General features: G+C 41.7%; 3 protein-coding genes across 3 annotated transcripts in view; 1 reads left to right on the top strand and 2 right to left on the bottom strand.

Moving 5' to 3' along the window:
- Positions 1–174: 174 nt before the first annotated feature.
- Positions 175–3,506, bottom strand: LOC135076024 (2-oxoisovalerate dehydrogenase subunit alpha, mitochondrial). The gene is made up of 8 exons (XM_063970467.1): positions 3,396–3,506; positions 2,693–2,958; positions 1,966–2,222; positions 1,523–1,688; positions 1,239–1,442; positions 808–926; positions 555–702; positions 175–323 (listed from the first exon to the last, which is right to left on the bottom strand). The coding sequence occupies exons 1-8, from the start codon at positions 3,453–3,455 to the stop codon at positions 245–247; spliced, it is 1,299 nt and encodes a 432-aa protein (XP_063826537.1). The 5' UTR covers positions 3,456–3,506; the 3' UTR covers positions 175–244.
- Positions 3,507–5,362: 1,856 nt separating this feature from the next.
- Positions 5,363–14,034, top strand: LOC135075957 (cyclin-K). The gene is made up of 5 exons (XM_063970404.1): positions 5,363–5,964; positions 8,691–8,877; positions 9,982–10,158; positions 11,137–11,233; positions 13,826–14,034. Exons 1-5 carry the CDS (start codon positions 5,450–5,452, stop codon positions 14,032–14,034), a joined length of 1,185 nt encoding a protein of 394 aa, XP_063826474.1. The 5' UTR covers positions 5,363–5,449.
- A 183-nt stretch (positions 14,035–14,217) lies between these two features.
- LOC135075956 (tyrosine-protein phosphatase non-receptor type 21) overlaps positions 14,218–22,213 on the bottom strand; it is a 38,834-nt gene continuing 30,838 nt past the window's right edge. Inside the window, exons 10-13 of the mRNA XM_063970403.1 lie at positions 21,976–22,129; positions 21,403–21,462; positions 21,133–21,266; positions 14,218–18,984 (exon numbers count right to left, since the gene is read on the bottom strand). Coding sequence (XP_063826473.1) covers positions 18,856–18,984; positions 21,133–21,266; positions 21,403–21,462; positions 21,976–22,129 — 477 coding nt within the window. The 3' untranslated portion in view covers positions 14,218–18,855. The remainder of the gene's footprint in view (positions 18,985–21,132; positions 21,267–21,402; positions 21,463–21,975; positions 22,130–22,213) is intronic.

Raw genomic sequence — 22,213 nt, 5'->3', positions numbered from 1 at the left:
TTAAATTCAAAAATGAATGAAAAATGAAATAATCTATTGGTACATGTGCACGAAGTAATAATTTAATAAGTAACGAAAGCTGGTAAATCTCAAGTTCTCGACTTATAGTATTAGTGCGGTGACATCATCTGATTTATCGATGATTACAATGAGAAAATAAACAATGTTCGTATGTAAGAGAAAAATAATATTTATTTAATTAAATAACAAATCGTATTTATATTTTCAAAAAATACAATTAAAATTAATCACTTTGGTGCTGGTTTAATGGGTAATGTTCACCGTATTTTTTCAGATGATCTTCCATTTGCTTCATTTGTTTCCTGTAACAAGATCATTATTAAGAAAAATAGTAAAAAAATATCAATATTAATGATCTATGATAATAAATAATTGACATGAAACAGGGTCATATAAAGGAGATTATACTTTTGGAGACTTAAATAAAATAAAGTGAATTCCATCTAATCAAAATATTACACCTATTTAAAAAAATCTGTTAATCTTTATACCAACGAATAACGATAGTTAGAGATTAATGAGGTAATACTGACTGTATCCTTGGCGGCATCTCGCAGTAGACGTCCTCCAGCATCTCCCGCCAGTGCGGCAGCTTCTTTTTCTCTGCTTCCTGCATCGTCTTCACTACCACGTTCCTGGCCTCCTTCTGCTGCGCGTTGTCAGACTCCACATCCCAAAGTCCTGAGGAGAAATAATAAGTTACAATATACAAAACGCACAACCTGGTTGTTTTGGTGGTAGAAATAACCTCGTTGTTGATTAACGCTTGCAGGTGATGTAGTTTACCTTTTCTTTCTAAGTACAATTTGAACTTTTGTATAGGATTTTGATCTTTATTCCAGTTTTCTATTTCTTCAACAGATCTGTAAGCTGTGCTGTCGTCTGATGTAGAATGATGCCCAACTCTGAAAGAAGAATACAATTTATTTGCTTAAGGAAGAAATGAAAAATTGGTAATGTACAATACCTAATCATTTAACAATTTTAAAACCACCTAATCGATCATTCAAAGTATGTTTTAAGTATGTTTTTTCTGTTTTGTATGTTTTTTTTAATTATTGTGAATCGCAAGACAAATTTAAGTTAGCGCAGAGTTCAGAATCGTTTGGCTGGCTGCAATGGAAGCAGAACTATCCCTCAATTTCTGAGCTTGATGCAGTGTAAAATTTCGAGTTTAGAAATCGGTTAAGAATTTGAAAGTTATTAAAAACAGTAACCTGTATGACATAGCTTCAATAAGTACGGGCTTATTTTCCTTGAGGGCTAGCTCCCTTGCTTTAGCAACAGCGTTGTAGACAGCCAATGTGTCAGTTCCATCCACTCGCAGCGTGTTTATGCCCAGCGCTGGGCCTCGCGCCGCGATACCATCCCCACGGTACTGCTCGCGGGATGGCGTCGATATTGCATAACCGTTGTTTCTGCTGAAATTTGAAAAAGAAGAAAATCATTTCATAACATAATAATATTAATATGAATCATTATAATTCAGGTAGGTATTTACCACAAGAGAATTACAGGGCAGTCCAAGGTCGCAGCGAAGTTGAACGCTGCGTGTGCATCGCCCTCGGATGCGGCGCCCTCGCCGAAGTAGCAGATGACGCAGCGGTCGTTGTTGGGCATGCGCTTGAAGGCGTACGCAGCGCCCACCGCTTGCGGCATTTGAGTGGCTGGAAACGATCAGGACTACAATTAACTTGTATCAATATTAAAAAAGTTTAATTTTACACAATTGGTATACCAAAGGGCTTGACTAGACTTAGAGAATCAAAATTTTAATAATGATCACAAGAGTTGCATTATTGCCCTTTCATCTGAGGTAAGTTCTTATGCATACGATATTTGTTTTTTGTTTAGGAACTTAAACCCTTCTTGATAGATCAAGAACTTCGCGCTCTATTAGAAAATAGAGAAAGATTTGGAGGAACTATCAGCAAAAAATCTTACCTAAAGGACTGGATATGGTGACAATGTTATGAGGCTTGCTCATGTAATGCACCGGCATCTGTCTCCCCAAGCCGGCGTCTTCGCAGTTCCCGAAGCACTGGTTGACGAGGTCAGTGACAGTAAGGCCTCGGTACAACAACACTCCCAACTCGCGGTATTGTGCGAAGATCAGGTCCTGTGGGGCAAGCGCCGCAGCACTGCCCAAGTGAATACTTTCTTCGCCGTAGTTGGTCATGTAGAAGGATATGCGGCCTTGCCTGGAACATTATTGGTTTACAGTTTCACAAAATTCCTGACAAATAAATTCTTTTAGGAAACTCCAAAAAACCAATAGAGTTTATGTTTAACCAGCGGAAAACGAGCAAGTGTTAATATCTTTTTCTGATTGCAATTTCTGTTTGAGGACCTCCTTTTTTTTAAGTCAGTTAAAAATAAATCAAATAACTATTTTTAAGTAGGACCGTCAATTGACTTCCGGTGGGTAACTATCATAGTTAATAGGTACCTATGGCCATAATGTACACACGGCCACACTGTTAACTATCCATTTACGTTTTTGCTCTCGCTATCATCATTTTTGCGATAGAACGAGACGACATGACAGGCAATGGATAGTTAACACTATTGCCGATGGTACCTACCTATTACGGGAGGTGGTTATAATAGCAAAGTAAATCCATGTGAGTTCTTTTCATTGTTTGTAAAGTTTTTACTACTAAGTACATACCTTTGAGACTCGTACAATATTTTGTCCATTTGATTCATCTGTACCATAGTTTTATACATTTTGACGAGGGTCTCATTATCGATATTCGGCTCTTCTCTACTATCGACAACCTCGCCATTGTTATCAAGCACTCGATAAATAGGGATGGGATCATAGCTGTTCTCGTTCAAGAATTTTATTTCATTTACGAATGGGGCCTTTGCTCCGGGAAAATCTCCGGTTTTTCCATTCTGAACAACTTCAGGCCTTGTGTGCGTTGATAAAAGCTGAAATTGATAGCAAGTTCATTGAAAAAAAACCCGTGTCTCGTTCATTCATTTGTGCCTCCTTTACATTGAATATCGATAAGTTATGCTCATGACTTGATCACATCACTCATGGGCAAGGTAAACCTGTTTCAGTTGTTATAGCTTTCTTTGAATGTAGCTTAGGTAAGTAGGTATTCAGGTAATTAGTTGTTATTCATTAAGAATGACGGAGTTATCGTACGAGACTCGTCGTCATGTCCTCATGACGTAGTTAAATAATAGATAATGATAACACTGATTTCAGTAAAATTTAAATTAAGTGTTTTTTCCCAAATAAGTGGGTACGCTAACTAAATCATCTTTATTAACATTAAAGAATACAAAAATATAAAATAATTATTAATTAAGTAAGTTAGCTACGTAAGTAATTAATTAATTATGTAAACAATACATACCCTAACAGCTTGTCGCAGGCTATTCAACCGAAACACACACGCACTGCTCTTGAGCGCCATTTTAACACTGACGTAAAGAAGTAATCTTGGATATCACTGGGGTTTTGTATGTTGTTACTATTCACATTAGCAAGTATGATAAGGCGCGGTGAACGCAGGTCACACTATCAACCCGGCCTTCGTTTCGTCAGTTTGAAGAATTTTAAGTTTGAATCATTTCTATTCTAGTGAGAAGTGGTCGCTATTCTAAATACATACTATGTCTCCAGAAAATAATGTGTTTACCATCATAATTTAAGTTGGGTAAACAGTAAATAAAATAGGTAATTAACATTCTTGCATCAAACATTACCTACTCTCTCGGGGTAGTACGACAATTTTCGGTATCTGCTGTTTTTATTAACTTTATATTTATTAATCTTATTAATGTTAGAATTCTTATATTTCTTCTCTACATTAAGTGTATCTTTAAATTACTAATTAACGATGCTCAAGAACACGAAAGATAAGACCCCACTGCCAAATGGGATTGTGTTTGCGATAATACATATTATGATAACAATATTGAATCACAGCTTAAATACATTTACAAAACAATTTGTGATAAGATAACGGTTGTAACCCAGTTGGGTGGTTAGACCTGGAAACCCTGGAAACAAAACGCAAGATTTAATACGTTACCAATAAGGAACGGCACAATTTAGGCGGTCTTATCGCTAGAAAGCGATCTCTTGCAGACGAGCCGGGGTTTTTAGTTGAAAATAGTTTATAATTTATATCATTACTTAAAATATTACTGATATTTATTGGTATTGTTATACTATTAGTTTTATTAACTGTTTTTGGTTTTTGGATCTACTTATTCATTACAATAAAAATACCCGCAAAAGTAACGGTTTATATAGCCTGACTAGGAACATAAAAACCCTGGCATAGAGGCGCTTCAATTGCATTTGATAGTGCAACACTGAGTACAGTCGTACCTGTGTTAAATTAATAGGCTAACTATATGTATCAGGATTCAGGATTACGGGCTAATTTGATTTTTTCATAAATTAACGAAAACATATTATTATAGGTAACCTGGTTTAAATAAATTAAATGAAACCATCAATCGAGTTAGTAGGATTTATTTTATTATTCATCAATAATCAAATTCAGAACTTGAATATTCAACTGCAATGTCTGCTCATGAACGCTTCAAACTCGGTACTTCTTTCCCAATTCCATTAAATTCAACACTTAGAAAGTGACAAAATACTTTAAAATAGGTATTTGACACAAACCACAGCTAATTTTCATAGTGGACTGTACTGTACGATAAACATGTCAGTCAATTTGACAACCTTTGTCGGAAACATTATTCGATGAAAATATTGTCCGAACCCTTAGTATTTCTCTTCGACAAATACTTTAACACATTGTGAACCACTTTTCTTTCACGACTATAAAAAGATTTTAGCAATTTAATTCACAAAATCAATTGCGCACATTTAAAATAAAGTTTGTTTACACTTTGACAGCAATAGACTGACATGCAAGGTGACATGTCAATGAAGTTTTCAGTTACTGTTGCCATTAAAAGAAATTAGTACCATTAGTTTTCCGCAACATGGCGAGGGTTTTTATGTTCCTGGTCAGGCTATAATAGTAAATTTAAAGTGGTGGTAAAACGGGGTTGTATATTTATTTTTAAAAATACCACTGAAACTGAATCAAAAATAGGGTCGTGGTATTTTTCGAGTAAAATTTTTAGCTCGTTCGATTTAGTTTTTTGTTCAGAGTATGACAACATTATATATTTTTTTAGATTGGCAACATCGTTTTCTAATTTGACATTTCGTAATGTTGTGAACGAAAATTGTGTTTTTCACTTTCACCTTTGTTGCATGGTGCAATAAGGCTCAAACTACTGTGATAGTAGTTTGAGCACAGTATATAATTAAGTTGTCAATTTGGCGTTTTTGGCATTTGTGTTCAGTGATTATTTATTTTGTGGTGGCACAGGTTAATGTGACGAATTATTGATAATTTGATTTTAATTTAGCTTCAAAATGCCTTATTGGTATTATGATAAAAAAGATTTGCAAAATACGCCGTCTTTTCGCGATGGGATCAGTAACGAAACGGAAAATAGGTATCGGAAAGAAGGTGCGCGGTTTATCATCGACACTGGCTCGAAAATGGACTTAGGTTATAATACAGTGGCGACTGGTGTTGTTTATTTTCATCGTTTTTACATGTTCCACTCGTTCAGAACTTTTCCGAGGTACATAACCGCGTGTTGTTGTTTATTCCTGGCGGGTAAAGTGGAAGAGACGCCGAAGAAGTGTAAAGATATAATAAAAGTGGCCAAATCTTTGCTCACGGAAGAGAAGTTCGGGTCTTTCGGTGAGGACCCGAAGGAGGAGGTGATGACGCTGGAGCGCATCCTGCTGCAGACGATCAAGTTCGACCTGCAGGTGGAGCACCCGTACGGCTACCTTCTGAAGTACGCCAAGTGCCTGAAGGGCGACAAAGCCAAGCTACAGAAGATGGTGCAGATGGCCTGGACTTTTGTCAATGACAGGTAAGTTTATTATTTAACTCCTTGCTCAAACTGTAAACTAACGCCTGTATTCACAAACGATGCTTGCAAATCGATTGCACAATGTTGAATAGAGCTCTGATTGGTTCGTGTATTAACCTGTGCGTTCACGCGCACTGTGAGACCTCATAGTAATGTTTGTGAATATAGACTTTAATATTGGGAGCTACTAATAGTAGTTTTTTAGGTAATAAAGTTAAATTTGCATGCTCCTTGTTTAGGAAAATCTACTTTATACTTTTTTGGGAAAATCTTTGAAACAACAGCAGATATCTTCTATCATTAAGAACAAACATGATTTGTTTATTTCTGTTGCTTAGTTTGAGAATGAATTCCAATGTGGGTACACCCATGGCTGTAGAATAATAACACTGGTCAACACTGGTTTTGCCACACAAACTTTGATAGCTAATTTTGTTTTACCAATCCACCCTCATTATTTTTTTTATTTTTTTTTTTGGGATGGACTGTCCCGCTGTAGCGCCCAGGGCGCCACGCATAGAGATGGGTAGTGGGTAAAAACCCATTTCACCCGATTGGGTTAAAACTGGGTGATTTGGGTAAAAACCCGGTTTTTACCCATTATCACCCATTCTGGTGGGTGAAAACAAAAATAGAGTTTTTTTTAAGTGAGAAGTGGTATTTGTTGCTAAGGGGGCGTTCTAGTGTTACGCAATGCAATCTGGGGGGAGAGGAGGTCTTGAAAAACGTTACAATGCGTTACAGTGGCGGAAGGGCGGTTCGATTTCAAGTGTTTAAGCTGAAGTACTTTGTAGTTGGTGTTGTTATTTGTAACTTTATACCGTAATGTCATCAAAGAGAGAGTTTGGCATCTTTGGCATCCCCCCCCCCCCCCTCCATGTCCTTACCATGATCACAAATTATTGTGTTCCTACTAAATTTCTTCTAAATCGGTTCAACGATTCTTGAAATAACACCATTTTATAAAATAATTGGTCACATCATCATAACGTGATCAATTTTACGATTTGGCCACGATATAAATGCATATTAGTGTTAAAATTGACTTATTACTTATTAATCAATAAACTTAAATGAGAAAAATTCAATAAAAATAAAGAAAAGATACCAATTGAAATAATTATAAAGTTATTTGTTTTCACCCGGTGTAAACACCCACGGGTGGAATGAAACGGGTTTTTATTGGGTTTTTACCCTCATGTGGGTTTTTACCCGGGTGGAAACCCATCTCTAGCCACGCAGTGATTCTGCCAATGTCAAGTAGTTAGAGAGATACACGTGACTTTTGATTATTGGCCGGTATTTAATATGTGGGTATCTCGAGAACTTAATTGTTTAGAGTCTTTAACATAAAACTCGCCACCTAAAACAAAACAACACATTGCACCCTCATTATTAAAGCACAGTTGTCTTATGTCAATTAGCCTCATGTTTGTTGTGATACGGTAATACTCATAACTAGTACTAGGGCAGTAAATTAACAGAAATGCTTACAAGTAAATTGTTATAAAATTATTTGTTGTTGAATTTGAACATTGTTTTGGATTTATTAACCCTGTGAACATGTCGAGGAAGTGTAATAATGATCCTAACTCTTTTTGCTATGTCTGCGGAGAACTTACATTAAAAAAACAACGAAGAAATTTTACGAATCTTGTGTTGGAGTGTTATCACCCTTGTTTTTGTTTTTCTGCCGCCCATCAAGACAAATCCTGGGCCCCTTATGTCTGTTGCATAACGACCCTCATATCTGGAACGAAGGTGCACGACCTATGCCGTTTGCTGTACCCATGATATGGACTAAACAGCGAGATCACGTTTCTGATTGCTATTTTTGTCCCACTGACATAAAAGGTATAAATTACAAGAATAAAAACACAGTTATTTACCATAACTTATCTTCAGCTTTAAGACCAGCCTCTCATTATAAAAAAAATGCCAGAACTAATACCAGTTGCAACTACGTCTGTTGAGAACGACAATTCACAACCGTCCACTTCAGGTCAATGTGTTGTCCCTAAAATAAGTGATGCAAAGATAAAAGAGGGTATTTTTGCTGCCCCTCAAATTAGGTAGTTAATAAAAGATTCAAGATTTGAATAAAAATTAAGCAATTTAGAAAAATCTGCATGGAAGGATTTTAAAAATGTTGTTGCAAATTTTTTGGGAAAACACAAGAGTGGCAGCTACAGAGAGTGGGTTAGAGAGCTATTATTGTCATATCAAGCATTGGGTTGCAACATGTCACTTAAGATCTATTTTTTAGACTCGCACTGGATTTTTTCTGACAATTTTGGGGCTGTCAGCGACGAGCACAGTGAGAGGTTCCATCAGGACATTTCTAATATGGAAAATCGGTACCAGGGCAAATGGAGCCCAAATATGTTAGCAGATTACTGCTGGATAATTAAAAGAGACCAACCAGAAGCTAAATATTCAAGAAAATCTTAGATTATTAAGTCGTTTATAAAAAAATAACTTTTGATTTACGAGATCTGCGTTTTTTCCTAATATTTCAAATTACTCAATAGAATAAAATCCTTGTCTAGCAATTTTTTTTTAACAGTTGGTATTTTCTTACAATAACCAATTAAACTAAAAAATATCAAAAAAATCCGTGTGGCACGACAAAGTTAAAATTTTGTTGACCAGTGTAATTAATCATTCACAGTTAAAAGTGTTAATGTCATTTGTGTGTTCACCCACTCTAAATTGTATATTTTCAGTTTATGTACCACATTATGCCTGCAATGGGAACCAGAAGTCATTGCTGTGGCGCTTATGTTCCTCGCAGGAAAGCTCAGCAAGTTTGAAGTGGTGGACTGGAATGGACGGACACCGAAGCATAACGCGTGGTGGGACATGTTCGTTGAAGATATTACTATGGAACTTTTAGAAGATATTTGCCACCAGGTTAGTATTGTTGATAAGTTTTTCACTGTACTACAATACTTTAAAAGTTTTAAACTATGGAGAAACTTGTATAGTTTCTAAAAATTTCAATTCTTCAATGAGTAGATCCTGTTGAGTTCAGGTCTAACGCTTAACTTAATCGGTGCGTTAGGTATGGAATCGGCACAGAAGGGTGTTTTTGGGACGTCGTCAACAAGACTTCAAATATGCTCCAGATCTGTCACATCACAATAAATTATGTCAATGTCACACCTCTTGTGCCGCTCCTATACCTCAGGCACTGACTGAGTTAAATGCTAGACCTTTATTCAAATTCAAATCTTTATTGCGTACTAAGTGACAATTATTGTAATGGTGGAAATTACATACACATGGGCTTAAGACTTAGTGACCTAGGAGGTATTGCAACAGAGTAGGTGGCTATATACATTATACATAATATGAGATGTAACATAATTGCATACTTCGATGCTAAAAAATAACAAAACAAGCAGATTACAAATTAAAGTATCAAGAGACATTTTCGGTGGTCAGTTGTTAGATATTCGTTAATTGAGTAGAAACATTTAGGTATTGAATATTGTCTCAGAGCTTTAGAAAAGCGTTTAATGTTAGATTCGGTTTTTATGTGTTCAGGAACTTTATGTGGTATAATTTGAGATGGAGTACTATGTGCCAGTTGGATTTATCTATAATTAGCGGCCGCCCGCGACTTCGTACGCGTGGATCCCATATTACCCCCTTAGGAGTTGAATTTTGCAAAATCTCATCTTAGTGAGCACCTAAGTATGTTCTAAAAGGAACCCCCATGCAAAATTTGAGACTCCTAGCACTTGTAATTTCTGAGATTTGATGAGTGAGTGAGTCAGTCAGTCAATTAGTGACCTTTCGCTTGCATAGATATTTTTTTTTTCTTTTCCTCTTATTAAATACGATCGGCCATCCATAGCCATAATTAAATTCTGGGAGCGGATTATTTGACTGGTATTCCATTGAATAGCAAAGTCCATCACTGGTAAAAGAGATATAAGATAGATTTGGGTACTTATTTATTATTGAGCTACCTTATACCTTCTATATTTTATGTTTTTAAATGAATTGCAGGTGCTAGACTTGTACTCGCTGCAAGCGCAGCCCGCGGGCGCCGAGTCCCCGCCGGCGCCGGCGCCGCAGGCGCCAAAAAACGACAAGAAACCGCCCTGCGGTACTCCGCCAGCTTCCGCATCTCCTGTCGCCGTTGCTAAGCCGCCGGTCACGCCCATCAAGAATGGGGAACCCAAGGTTGGTCACTTTATTTTAATTTATTTTCATTTGAATATATTCATTCACTAAAGTCCGGTCGCCGAGCACGTAGAATTTCGTCCAATGACCCTAAGCTACCCATCCTTATCGCTCGCGCGTAATTATATTGCTGTCGCGCTCGTACACTCAGTGCGGCCGCCCGTCACACAGTCGCGACAGAAATACAGGGTGGAATTTTGTAATGCCACCTAGAGGGAAAGTACTCTAAATACTGTAGATAGAAAATTTTATTCAAAGAAAACATTCCTTTATTTTTGAAAAAGAATTGGAACTGCATTCAAAGATGTAGAAACTTGGGGTCATGGGACGAAATTCTACGTGCTCGGTGACCGGATTTTACTGAATATGTGGCCTGCATCTATTGTAGTTTTAAAAGGCTCTTTGGAGACTGTTATTGGCATTATACGAAATAGCATTTATTTGTCTGTGACTAGATTTGCTTTTAAAAACTAACCAAGCTAAATGGGTCATTAAACAGCTACCGGTGGTGCGGGCGATTTGATTAGAAGAGGCAGTCATTGGCGAGTCGGTATCCGCAACATGTTACCGCTAGCGGACTGGCGGCCATTCGATACGAATTTATTCATTGACCCTCTTCGTTTGCAAGCGAAGGATTTCGCTCGTCAGCCACCGGTGGCTGTGGATGTTCGCCCCTTTACGTGGAGGCTATGCCTATTTACTAACATTTTGTTTTAAATAAGGCCTCTTTCACATTAGGGCGCGAGAAGCGCGACAGCAGCGCAGCAGCGGCGTTTTTATAATGTGAAAGCAGGCATCCACTGTCACGTAGTATGAAATTATCGGCAGCGCGTTTGTCGCGCTGCTAAAGTCGCTAAAGCGTTCTAATTATGTTCTTAAGACAGGCCATATTATAATAGAGTATAATATTGTTTTTATTTTATTTTTATTAATTTATACCCAATGGTTTCGTGCCAGGTCTCACAAATCTATTTGCAGCCGGAGCCGAAGCCGGAGCCGCGCTACGCGTTCCCGGCGTTCCCCGCGCCGCCGCCGCCGCCCGCCGCCTTCGCCGGGCCGCCGCCGGGTGAGCCATGTACCTATCGTTCTGTTTTCTTTTATTTTACCAGAGTAAATACAAATGAGTAGGTGATCTTCATAGAAACGCACCGAGCGCGGTTTGTATGTGAGCGCGCTAATACGTATGCGGCGCGCACGCACACACTGACAAAATTTAGCGGGGATTAGCGGGGTGCAGGTGTTGCGCCGAATTTTGTCAGCGCTCGGTGCGTTTCTATGAAGATGACCTACTCATTTGTATTTACTCTGATTTTACTTTTCTCCATCCAGTTGGATGACCATCAATTTTTATGATTGATGCCCGTTTTCATCATCAATCCCTAATTATAAGTGACCCCTAATGTTGTTTAGGTCGCTTAAAAATTAGGGATTGATGGTGAAAACGAGCATTTGTTTTTGATTATTTCATTTTTGTTTTTAATATTTTATTTTGTTACCCAGTGTTGGGTATGAAATCTAATTTTAATATTTTGACTAAATTGCTTTTATTTTGAATTATTTTGCTTTAATAGTCGATTGGTGAGCAGTATGTTTGTAATCGCAGGGCAATAGTTTCCGAAGTAAAGGACCGTATGTTCTGACTCGAGCTAGCTCTCATCTATTCCCGTTTTTCACTAGAAGGGGCCAACGGGAAGTATTTTAGTAGCGTTGTCCCCCACTGGCGGATATAATAACTTTCTCGATGTTTGCCAGTGATGGACAACGGGAATAGATGAGACACTGGGAAGACGAATAGTGGGGGAAAATGGAACGATTGAAGGGCACACGGATATAGGGAGTGGGCCAATGCTAATTATTTTTTTTCCATTGGCCCCAACTGGTTGATATTGGAAAGAAATAAGTGACTTACACTGGCGGATTGCAAGTGTTTTTAAAGCGGAGCCACAAAAAAATAGTTCCGGTGTCCCCCATTATTCGTTTTTCCAGTGTCCGCCAGTAGGGCCTAATGGGAACAGTTAGGTAGCGCTGTCCCCCACTGGCGGATATCAATTTTTTCCCGATATTCGCCGGTGGTGGACAAATTAATGGTGGGGACACAAGGAGGATAAAGCCCCTCGCCCACGACGATTTTTGTAGCGTGTCTGGCGCGCTTTAGGCCTGGTTTCGGTTATTTTTCAAACAGATTGTACAGCGCCCCTATCGATACTTCAAGAACTATTTAAAAAATATATGAAGATTGTAGTTCTTAAAAGTTTCCGCTTGGGGCGCTGTTACAATCCGTTCATATAATTTTTAAACGGATTGTACAGCGCCCCTAGCGGAAACTTCAAGAACTAAAATCTTTAAAAAATATATGAAGATTTTAGTTCTGAAGTTTCCGCTAGGGGCGCTGTACAATCCGTCATACATTTAATTATAGATGACCCACGCTGAACTGTCCCACCAAATTCAATGACAGGGGGGCGCTACCATCGTTCAACTATATGGTTTCCAACATGGCAAAAATCTGAACCAGCGATCCGGTATTGACGGTGGCGCCCCACTGTCAATGTCATCGACAGGACAGTCCAGTATTTTGGAACTATACTGGACAGGCTCTAATCCGACACGGTCGCGCGTTTGTATCGATACAGTTGCGATGCTGTAGCGCGTTGCAAATGCGACTAATGCGCGTTAGTAGCGATGCGGTCGCTCTTTTATGAAACGCGCGACAGCATCACTATAAAATCGCCGTGTGCGAGGAGGGGCCTAAATGTTACGAGTAAGGTTCTATACAAAGACCTTCCTTCTTAGAGTTGCCGCACACGGGCTTCACGGCACAGCCTCAAAACATTTTCGCGTGGCGCGCCACCGGCGTCAACGTGGCTGTGGCGTGAAGCCTGTATGTGGCGAACCTAAGGGCCTTGCCACACTTGGCGCCAGTGTGGCAGCTCACTAAGGCTTATACACGAGTGGCTCTTAGCCAACGTCAGTGTTTACGGCAGTTGTCGACGCCGACAGGTGGCGTTAGCTGCAGTTGTAGCTTGTCGCATCTTGTACAAAGAGACAGCTACAACTGCAGCTAAACGCCCCCTGTCGACGGCAGTCGTCGACGAGTCCACAGCTGCCGCCAAAAGGTGGCGACAGCTGCCGTTGCCACTGCCGTCGGCTAAGAGCCGCTCGTGTATAAGGGACGGAAGGTCTTTAGTATAGGGGGATAATGGGAATACACGAGATGCCGGAATAGGGAGAGGGATAGGTCCGAAATAAGCAGACTATAAGAAGCGACTTATATTTAGAGCGCTTTCACATTAGGGCGTTAGAAGCGCGATAGCGGCATTTTTATAATGTGAAGGCATGTATCCGCTGTCACATAGTATTAAATTTTCGGCAGCTAAAGCCTGGTCCGTGAGCACGTAGAATTTTGTCCAATGACCCCAAGCTACCCATCCTTATCGCTCGCGCGTAATTATGTTGCTGTCGCGCTCGCACACTCACTGCGGGCGCGCGTCGCACAGTCGCGACGGCAATATAATTACGCGCGAGCGATAAGGATGGGTAGCTTGGGGTCATTGGACAAAATTCTACGTGCTCACGGACCAGGCTTTAGTCGCGCTGCTAAATCGCCTAAATGTGAAAGCGCTCTTAGAGTAGCCTAACTGAGCCAGCCATTGTCTTGGATGCGCAGGGCACGTGCCGCCGCCCCGGCTGCCGCCGCCGCCGCGCCTGCCGCCGCTGGTGTACGGCGAGCCGGCGGGCGCGCGCTTCGGGCCGCCGGTGCCGCCGCCGCCGCCGCCGGTGGGCGTGCCGCCGCCCGGCTACTTCCCGGCGCGCGGGGCCCCGCCCCCCGGCCCGCCGCCCGGGCCTCCGCTGCGACCCTACTACCCGCCGCCGTGAGGGCGGTTTCTTAATTAGGCTATTGTAATTGTAATTTTTTACAGAAATATATTGGTTAGACTACGGTATTTGATTGTATTATTTCCTATTTCCACATTATCCACGTGATAAAATACATCGATACGTTGGAACGTGAGACTGGCACCGAAACTGCACAACTTCTAATCAAAACGAAACAGGAAATTGATATTAACATTTTTATTGTCAATACAAACATCACAAAGTTTGAGAAAATTATTGCTTTCATGAAATACATCTCTCTCTGTTATTATACTCGCATAATAAATGAGAACGAACATCTTCACAACAGAATAAATACATTTCAATACTGAATTTGATACATGAATGAATTCGAATATAATAAAAATCGTTCAGTAAATACCGTATAAATAAAATTATCATACAAAACAATATACAAAATTATAAAACCAGAGACAAAAACGTAGTGCTTATAAAACTTTTGTGCTTAAAACGATTATAAAACGGAACAAATTACAAAACACACCCTAACAGTAATATAGTTGCCACGGGACTAGAAAATACGAACATTGACACATATGAACACATCCGAACGCACCCGAACAGTACTGTAAATCACACAATATACAAGACAACGTAAAAATTATCAAAAACTTGAGTTTTGTATAAGACACTTTATGAAGTTATAATCTCTTTTCTCCAAAAAGCTTACGTTACATTCTTATTTTTATCTATTTGAAATGTGTGAGCAAATTCATTATTTATTAGGCTTACCAGCACAAAACATATCTACGAATACAATGAAATCCACTTGCCTAATGATGGTTTAACTCAGACTTAAACTTTTATGGTGACATTTTGTTTAATTTAGTAGGTCTATACTTAATACTGTCGGGAGTGGACAGTGCATTATGGCTTGCCAATTGGCGTTAATGTAACGTAAGATTTTTGTGTTAATTTATTTAGGCGCGATGACACCAGTAACAATATTCTCGTGGTAAGTCTCTACTAGAAAGAGAATGTTTGAAATAAAACAACATTTGATTCGTCAACTTCAAAAAGAGTCTTTACATTGCTAAATTTAAATAATAATGCATTGACTGGTGTCATAATACCTATTAGAATATTTTAATAAATTACTAATGAGCTTTAAGACACGCGCATCGTAGCGGTCCTTGTCCACGCAAAAACTGGTCCACGGGCCTCAACTTAATGTAGATTCGTTAGGTTACAATACAAATAAATTATACAACATGATTTATTATACAAATGTAGGTAGGTAGCCAAATAAGACCCACTTGTGCTTCACTCAGCTTTGAACATCTAGTTGATTTAAAAATTATGGTCTATATTTGCAATGGATTTGGAAACGGAAAACCTGAAGCTGGGAATTCAGACTCTGCTACAGTTCCGCAGAACTTCGACTTGGAACTCGGCCCCGTAGAGGAACTAAGCACATTCAGTCGGCACCTCGAACTCGGAACTCGGCCTTCGGAACTCAGGCTCTAGAATACGGAACCTGAAACTCAGTTCTGGAACTCGGAACATTGGCCAGGAACCTCGGGTCACGGAACTCGGCCTCGGAGCTCGCACTGTGTTACTTCAGTTCCGTCTGTTTAGTGCCAAGGAACCAGTCTCTGAACCTTGGAAGCTGAACAGATGTCTTGAATTCTTACAGCTCAGGAAGGCGGGATAGGTGGGTAAAGAAAATACATTTTCGATTTTTTTTCTTACCCTTTTCTATGAAGCTCTCTATTTAAAGGACGCTTGATACTTGATTCTGTTACTCAAATTATAACATCCTACATTTATATCATACATCATGCAGGTATAATGTTACATAACGAATCTCAGCTTTATAATTTTAGCATATTGATTCTTCTAAACTGGTCCAGAAAAATATATTCTTGAACGTTTCAAAAAGTTGCCGTTTGACCTAAAAACAGTTTTTGCGTGGACGAGATGTACAGATGGCATCACATTTTTGTTGCAAAATGGCTCCTAATACAACTACATTAAAAGCCACGGTGTTTCCCTTGACATGCTGTCATCTGTACCTTCACTTCACCATAGAGCGAGAAATCTCTATGCACTCGCGTACCGTTTAGCGTAGACACGAGTAAAATTAGTAATACTTAATCTACGAAGGCACGTATAAAATGATATCAGATCGCGAATAATCTCCGATTTGTAAGGCACATGATTGAACTTATCAACTACATATAAGATTAAGAATATTATACCATTTATACAAATACACATTTTAGTTTAACACAGTAAAGGCACAAGTAAATTCATTTTATCTAATTAGTAATAATACTTTTAAAGTTCATTTATTGTAGTTGGTTTTCTTTTTTCATTTAATTACAAAGACATATTATACAAAACAACTAGACGAAAAGATGGAAGATTAGTCGTCAGTCAATAAGTGAAATCTCGATATTCTGAAACTTATAACGGTGGTAAAGTAAGTAATTATTGACGAATAAACTTATTTTATTACTTCATTTAGTGAGTTATTATAATTTATTTATTTCCGATCTTATTTGAGTACTCATAAATGATGAATATCACAATGTAAATAAATTCATCATCATGGTAATCTGAATAATATTTCACAGGGGTACATTAAATAAAGTATAATTATAAATATGTAATCAAGTATCTACAAAAAACTCGTATCAAATTATAATAATCCTAGTGACTGATAAGAAAATGAGCATTTGTTTTATTTTACGTAAAAAGTGTTAAAATAAAACAGGATCATTATTCTAAAAACAGTTGAAAATCACCAGTTTCAAAATTTCTTATAACAATGCAATATTTTTATTCCTCGAATACAGTTTTAAAATTCGTTATTTTACCAATGAGTCCACTTCTTAAACCTTTTATTTCTCTTACTCGTCTTGGGTTGCCGGCGTGAGCGAGCAAGACGAATATGTTATGTGAAGTGACTCGGGCTCGTTTCATTTTTCGTTTATTACTTGACAACTCTGAAGTTGTCAAAGTGACCTCGTATACATTATTTTATTTGGCTAGCGTGAGCGTGCACAACTAAATGCACCTTACCTACAAGGACGTAGGGTAATAGCTATATTACAGAATTTACGATTATAGCGACGTTTTTTCAATTCGAATATAGAGCCTTGAATACATGAGGGGATTAAATAAGAGTGGACATTACCGTGGGATGTCCAAACCGAAAGATTTACTGAAAACTACGCGATGTCCCGCACAAGTGGGACTCTATTGTGAATCAAAAACTGAGAGAAAATATTGTACGTGCTTTGGAGCTTGTGACGTATTCAAACAATGTCAGGTAAAAGCATAGTATGATCGGAACGCTTGATGGAAGATAAGTTATACGCAACGCATTAGTTCCTTAATTGTTTCGAGATATTTATAATACTCTGTATCCGATGCTTTAGAGTCGTTGCCACTAGTGGAAATGAGGGTTTAAACACTTGAGAAACCTCACTAGCTTTGGTTGGACATTTAATGCCCCGTATCCAAGGCTTTAACGTTGAATTGAATTGAATTTCATTCAACAGAGGCACTTAAGTAGTATCTGAGGTTAGTTGCTCACTTGTTTCAGGACATTAGGTGCCGTATGTCCAGAGCTTTAGAGTTGAATATCGATATAGACAGGTAGCTCAGTGGCCTAATTCACGTACTTTGACACAGAAAAATCCGTTGACGTTTAGAAGTCGTCCTATTTAAAAACAGTCCTCAGTGTATATTCACGTGTCATTTTGATAGAAAGATTACTCGATAGGATCGCAACTCAGCGATTTGTCATTTGACGTTTAATAATTTGAATCAAACTTCAAAATAGGTAGTAGGTGAATGAATTGAACACGCATAAAAACGAAATTGAAATACGAAAAGTGACTCCAGCGATCAAATCGCTTGCATGTCATTGAAGTTTTGTTACGTGAATTAGGTTACAGGACACTGTGCCCTATATCCAAGGCTATAAAGTTGGTATCAGCTCACCGCTCAGATGAGGCGGGACTGGTTAGAGTTGAATGGCGTTATAGACTGGTAGCTCAGGACACTTTATGCCATATATCCAAGGCTTTAAGGTTGACTATCCTAGAACAGTTTAGAGTTGAATGGCGTTACAGACTGGTAGCTCAGGACATTGTGCCCTATATCCAAGGCTTAAGGTTGGTATCAGCTCACCGGTCAAATGAGCCGGGATTGGGTAGAGTTGAATGGCATTACAGACTGGTAGCTCAAGACACTTTATGCCATATATCCAAGGCTTTGACTACCCTAGAACAGTTTAGGGTTGAATGGCGATACAGACAGGTAAAGCCCGGTCCGTGAGCACGTAGAATTTTGTCCAATGACCCCAAGCTACCCTTATCGCTCGCACGTAATTATATTGCTGTCGCGACTGTGCGACGGGCGCCCGCAGTGAGTGTGCGAGCGCGACACCAACATAATTACGCGCGAGCGATAAGGATTCCAGCTTGGGGTCATCAGCCAAAATTCTACGTGCTCGGCGACCGGACTATAGCTAGGCACATTTTGTACCCTATATCCAAGACTTAAGGTTGGTATCAGCTTACCGCTCCGACGAGGCGGGTCAGATGAGGTGCGACTGGTTACAGTTGAATGGCGTTAGAGACAGGTAGCTCAGAACATTGTGCCCTATATCCAAGGCTTAAGGTTGGTATCAGCTCACCGCTAGAATGAGGTGGGTCAGCTGAGGTGCGACTGGTTAGAGTTGTATGGCGTTACAGACAGGTGACAGGCACATTTTGTGCCTTATATCCAAGGCTATAGAGTTGACTTCAGCTCACCGCTCCGACGAGGCGGGTCAGACGAGCCGGGTCAGATGAGTCGCGACTGGCGCAGGTAGTGCAGCAGCAGACGCAGCAGCAGCTGGTACTGCGGCGCGCTGTCCACGAGGTTGGCGCGCTGCTGGTGCAGCATGCTGATGGTGCGCGGGATGTCCAGCTCCTGGAACGGTTTGAGTTTGAAAATTAATAGAGGGCAGAAAAGGGAGGATGTAGTGTGCGACCTTCTACGCAGTGAACCGACCTGGTGAAGGTCGCGTGATACGAGAACTTTTTCTAGGCTGTTCTTTTACAAAAGTAGACTATTCAAAGATCAACTTTTGTAAAAGACAAGCTAGAAAAAGAAATTATTAAAAAGCGTTATACTTGTCTCTAATAGACAAAAACGACAAGAAAGGAAGACGTAGTGTGCGCAGGCTTTCTACGCAGTAGACCGACATGGTGAAGGTCGTCTGATACGAGAGCACCAGGACAGGTTGTTGCCAGAACAGCATAAACAAATATATTTTTTTGAACTATGAAAAACGTATGTTGCCATCCTTCTCACAAAGCGATATGCCAGCATCAGTGATGTTGACAGATAGTCCCGAAACTACGTAAACAGCGTTTCGGAGTAGCCTCCTGACCCAGTTGATGTCTCATCAGCCGCGAGCGCTATCCCGCTGCGGTCACGTTCTACCGCTCCTACCACCTGCTGTGTACTGCTGCCCTAGTGCCCCCAGCTGACCTGGTTGTTGTCCACTATATGCAGCCGTGTCCTGCTGCCCTAGTGCCCCCAGCTGACCTGGTTGTTGTCCACTATATGCAGCCGTGTCCTGCTGCCCTAGTGCCCCCAGCTGACCTGGTTGTTGTCCACTATATGCAGCCGTGTCCTGCTGCCCTAGTGCCCCCAGCTGACCTGGTTGTTGTCCACTATATGCAGCCGTGTCCTGCTGCCCTAGTGCCCCCAGCTGACCTGGTTGTTGTCCACTATATGCAGCCGTGTCCTGCTGCCCTAGTGCCCCCAGCTGACCTGGTTGTTGTCCACTATATGCAGCCGTGTCCTGCTGCCCTAGTGCCCCCAGCTGACCTGGTTGTTGTCCACTATATGCAGCCGTGTCCTGCTGCCCTAGTGCCCCCAGCTGACCTGGTTGTTGTCCACTATATGCAGCCGTGTCCTGCTGCCCTAGTGCCCCCAGCTGACCTGGTTGTTGTCCACTATATGCAGCCGTGTCCTGCTGCCCTAGTGCCCCCAGCTGACCTGGTTGTTGTCCACTATATGCAGCCGTGTCCTGCTGCCCTAGTGCCCCCAGCTGACCTGGTTGTTGTCCACTATATGCAGCCGTGTCCTGCTGCCCTAGTGCCCCCAGCTGACCTGGTTGTTGTCCACTATATGCAGCCGTGTCCTGCTGCCCTAGTGCCCCCAGCTGACCTGGTTGTTGTCCACTATATGCAGCCGTGTCCTGCTGCCCTAGTGCCCCAGCTGACCTGGTTGTTGTCCACTATATGCAGCCGTGTCCTGCTGCCCTAGTGCCCCCAGCTGACCTGGTTGTTGTCCACTATATGCAGCCGTGTCCTGCTGCCCTAGTGCCCCCAGCTGACCTGGTTGTTGTCCACTATATGCAGCCGTGTCCTGCTGCCCTAGTGCCCCAGCTGACCTGGTTGTTGTCCACTATATGCAGCCGTGTCCTGCTGCCCTAGTGCCCCCAGCTGACCTGGTTGTTGTCCACTATATGCAGCCGTGTCCTGCTGCCCTAGTGCCCCCAGCTGACCTGGTTGTTGTCCACTATATGCAGCCGTGTCCTGCTGCCCCAGTGCCCCAGCTGACCTGGTTGTTGTCCACTATATGCAGCCGTGTCCTGCTTCCCCAGTGCCCCAGCTGACCTGGTTGTTGTCCACTATATGCAGCCGTGTCCTGCTACCCTAGTGCCCCAGCTGACCTGGTTGTTGTCCACTATATGCAGTAGTGTCCTGCTTCCCCAGTGCCCCAGCTGACCTGGTTGTTGTCCACTATATGCAGCCGTGTCCTGCTGCCCTAGTGCCCCAGCTGACCTGGTTGTTGTCCACTATATGCAGCCGTGTCCTGCTGCCCTAGTGCCCCAGCTGACCTGGTTGTTGTCCACTATATGCAGCCGTGTCCTGCTACCCTAGTGCCCCAGCTGACCTGGTTGTTGTCCACTATATGCAGTAGTGTCCTGCTTCCCCAGTGCCCCAGCTGACCTGGTTGTTGTCCACTATATGCAGCCGTGTCCTGCTGCCCTAGTGCCCCAGCTGACCTGGTTGTTGTCCACTATATGCAGCCGTGTCCTGCTGCCCTAGTGCCCCAGCTGACCTGGTTGTTGTCCACTATGTGCAGCAGCGCGTCGGCGGCGAGCGCGGTCCCGCTGCGGCCGCGGCCGCGGGAGCAGCACACCACCAGCGGCCAGGCCCCGCCCCGCCTGCCAGGCGGAGCCGTGTCCTGCTGCCCTAGTGCCCCGGCTGACCTGGTTGTTGTCCACTATGTGCAGCAGCGCGTCGGCGGCGAGCGCGGTCCCGCTGCGGCCGCGCCCGCGGGAGCAGCACACCACCAGCGGCCAGGCCCCGGCGCCGCCCCGCGAGTCACCCTCCGCCGCCGCTTCTGCTGAACACGCCAGCCGGAGACCGTTCACTTCGAGGAGGAAACCTGGGAAGCGACATGGTGATTGGTTAAGTCCGTGTTAGGATGGGTACTTTGTTGTACGCAAAACGAACACGTAAATTTATAAGTAAGGCGGTTATCACACTGCGCCGCGCTCCGCCGCGGTACGCGGGACGACAGATTTAATCGTTGTATGCAAGTACCTTAGTTTGTATAGAAAACACGCGCGGCACTTCACACTGACAACGCGTCTGCGCGCGGGATTTTTTATATGAAATCACGCCTAAGTAAACATTTATTTGCTGCACACAGTTACGTAGGTTTTTTACGAAATTGCATTATTTAATATTCAGCACGCATATTCAATATAACAATAATAAATAGAAACAGAAATAATGAGTGAGATACTTTCAAGAACCAAAACCTTCATAAATTTTTTGACGTACTCGCTAGCGACGACTTTCATAGCAAGCTCGCAATTCGATCAATTTCGATGATCAAATTAAGATATCAGTAAGTTGCGCATACGCATAGCTAAGTTAAGAACATGCTACTTACTGAGAAAGTCAGCAGCGTCGGGCACGGCCTGCCCGTCCGGCCAGTTGGTGTAGTGCACGTGCCACAGCAGTCGCGCGCGGCCCCCTCGGGACACCCGCACCCGGGTCGAGGCCCCCCAGCGGGCCCGTGAGACTGAGACGCAAGACACCACGCACTGCAAGGGATAGTTAGTTAGTTAGTTAGTTTTGCAGGGCAATCGAATACCGCACTTAGCCTCATGATTGGGCCATTGTGCGCG

The sequence above is a fragment of the Ostrinia nubilalis genome, chromosome 11 (genome assembly GCF_963855985.1).
Source record: "Ostrinia nubilalis chromosome 11, ilOstNubi1.1, whole genome shotgun sequence".
NCBI lineage: Eukaryota > Metazoa > Arthropoda > Insecta > Lepidoptera > Crambidae > Ostrinia > Ostrinia nubilalis.
The sequence above is the reverse complement of the archived record's forward strand: the minus strand, read 5'-3'. Positions and strand labels throughout refer to the sequence as shown.

Excerpts from the sequence above, each read along its gene's own strand:
- LOC135076024 (XM_063970467.1), bottom strand. The coding sequence starts at position 3,455 with ATGGCGCTCAAGAGCAGTGCGTGTGTGTTTCGGTTGAATAGCCTGCGA. Across the intron at positions 1,689-1,965 it reads CACCATATCCAGTCCTTTAG|CCACTCAAATGCCGCAAGCG; the intron begins GTAAGATTTTTT and ends GATCGTTTCCAG. Across the intron at positions 703-807 it reads ATTGTACTTAGAAAGAAAAG|GACTTTGGGATGTGGAGTCT; the intron begins GTAAACTACATC and ends ATTTCTCCTCAG.
- LOC135075957 (XM_063970404.1), top strand. The coding sequence starts at position 5,450 with ATGCCTTATTGGTATTATGATAAAAAAGATTTGCAAAATACGCCGTCT. Across the intron at positions 5,965-8,690 it reads TGGACTTTTGTCAATGACAG|TTTATGTACCACATTATGCC; the intron begins GTAAGTTTATTA and ends GTATATTTTCAG. Across the intron at positions 11,234-13,825 it reads GCCGCCGCCGGGTGAGCCAT|GGCACGTGCCGCCGCCCCGG; the intron begins GTACCTATCGTT and ends TTGGATGCGCAG.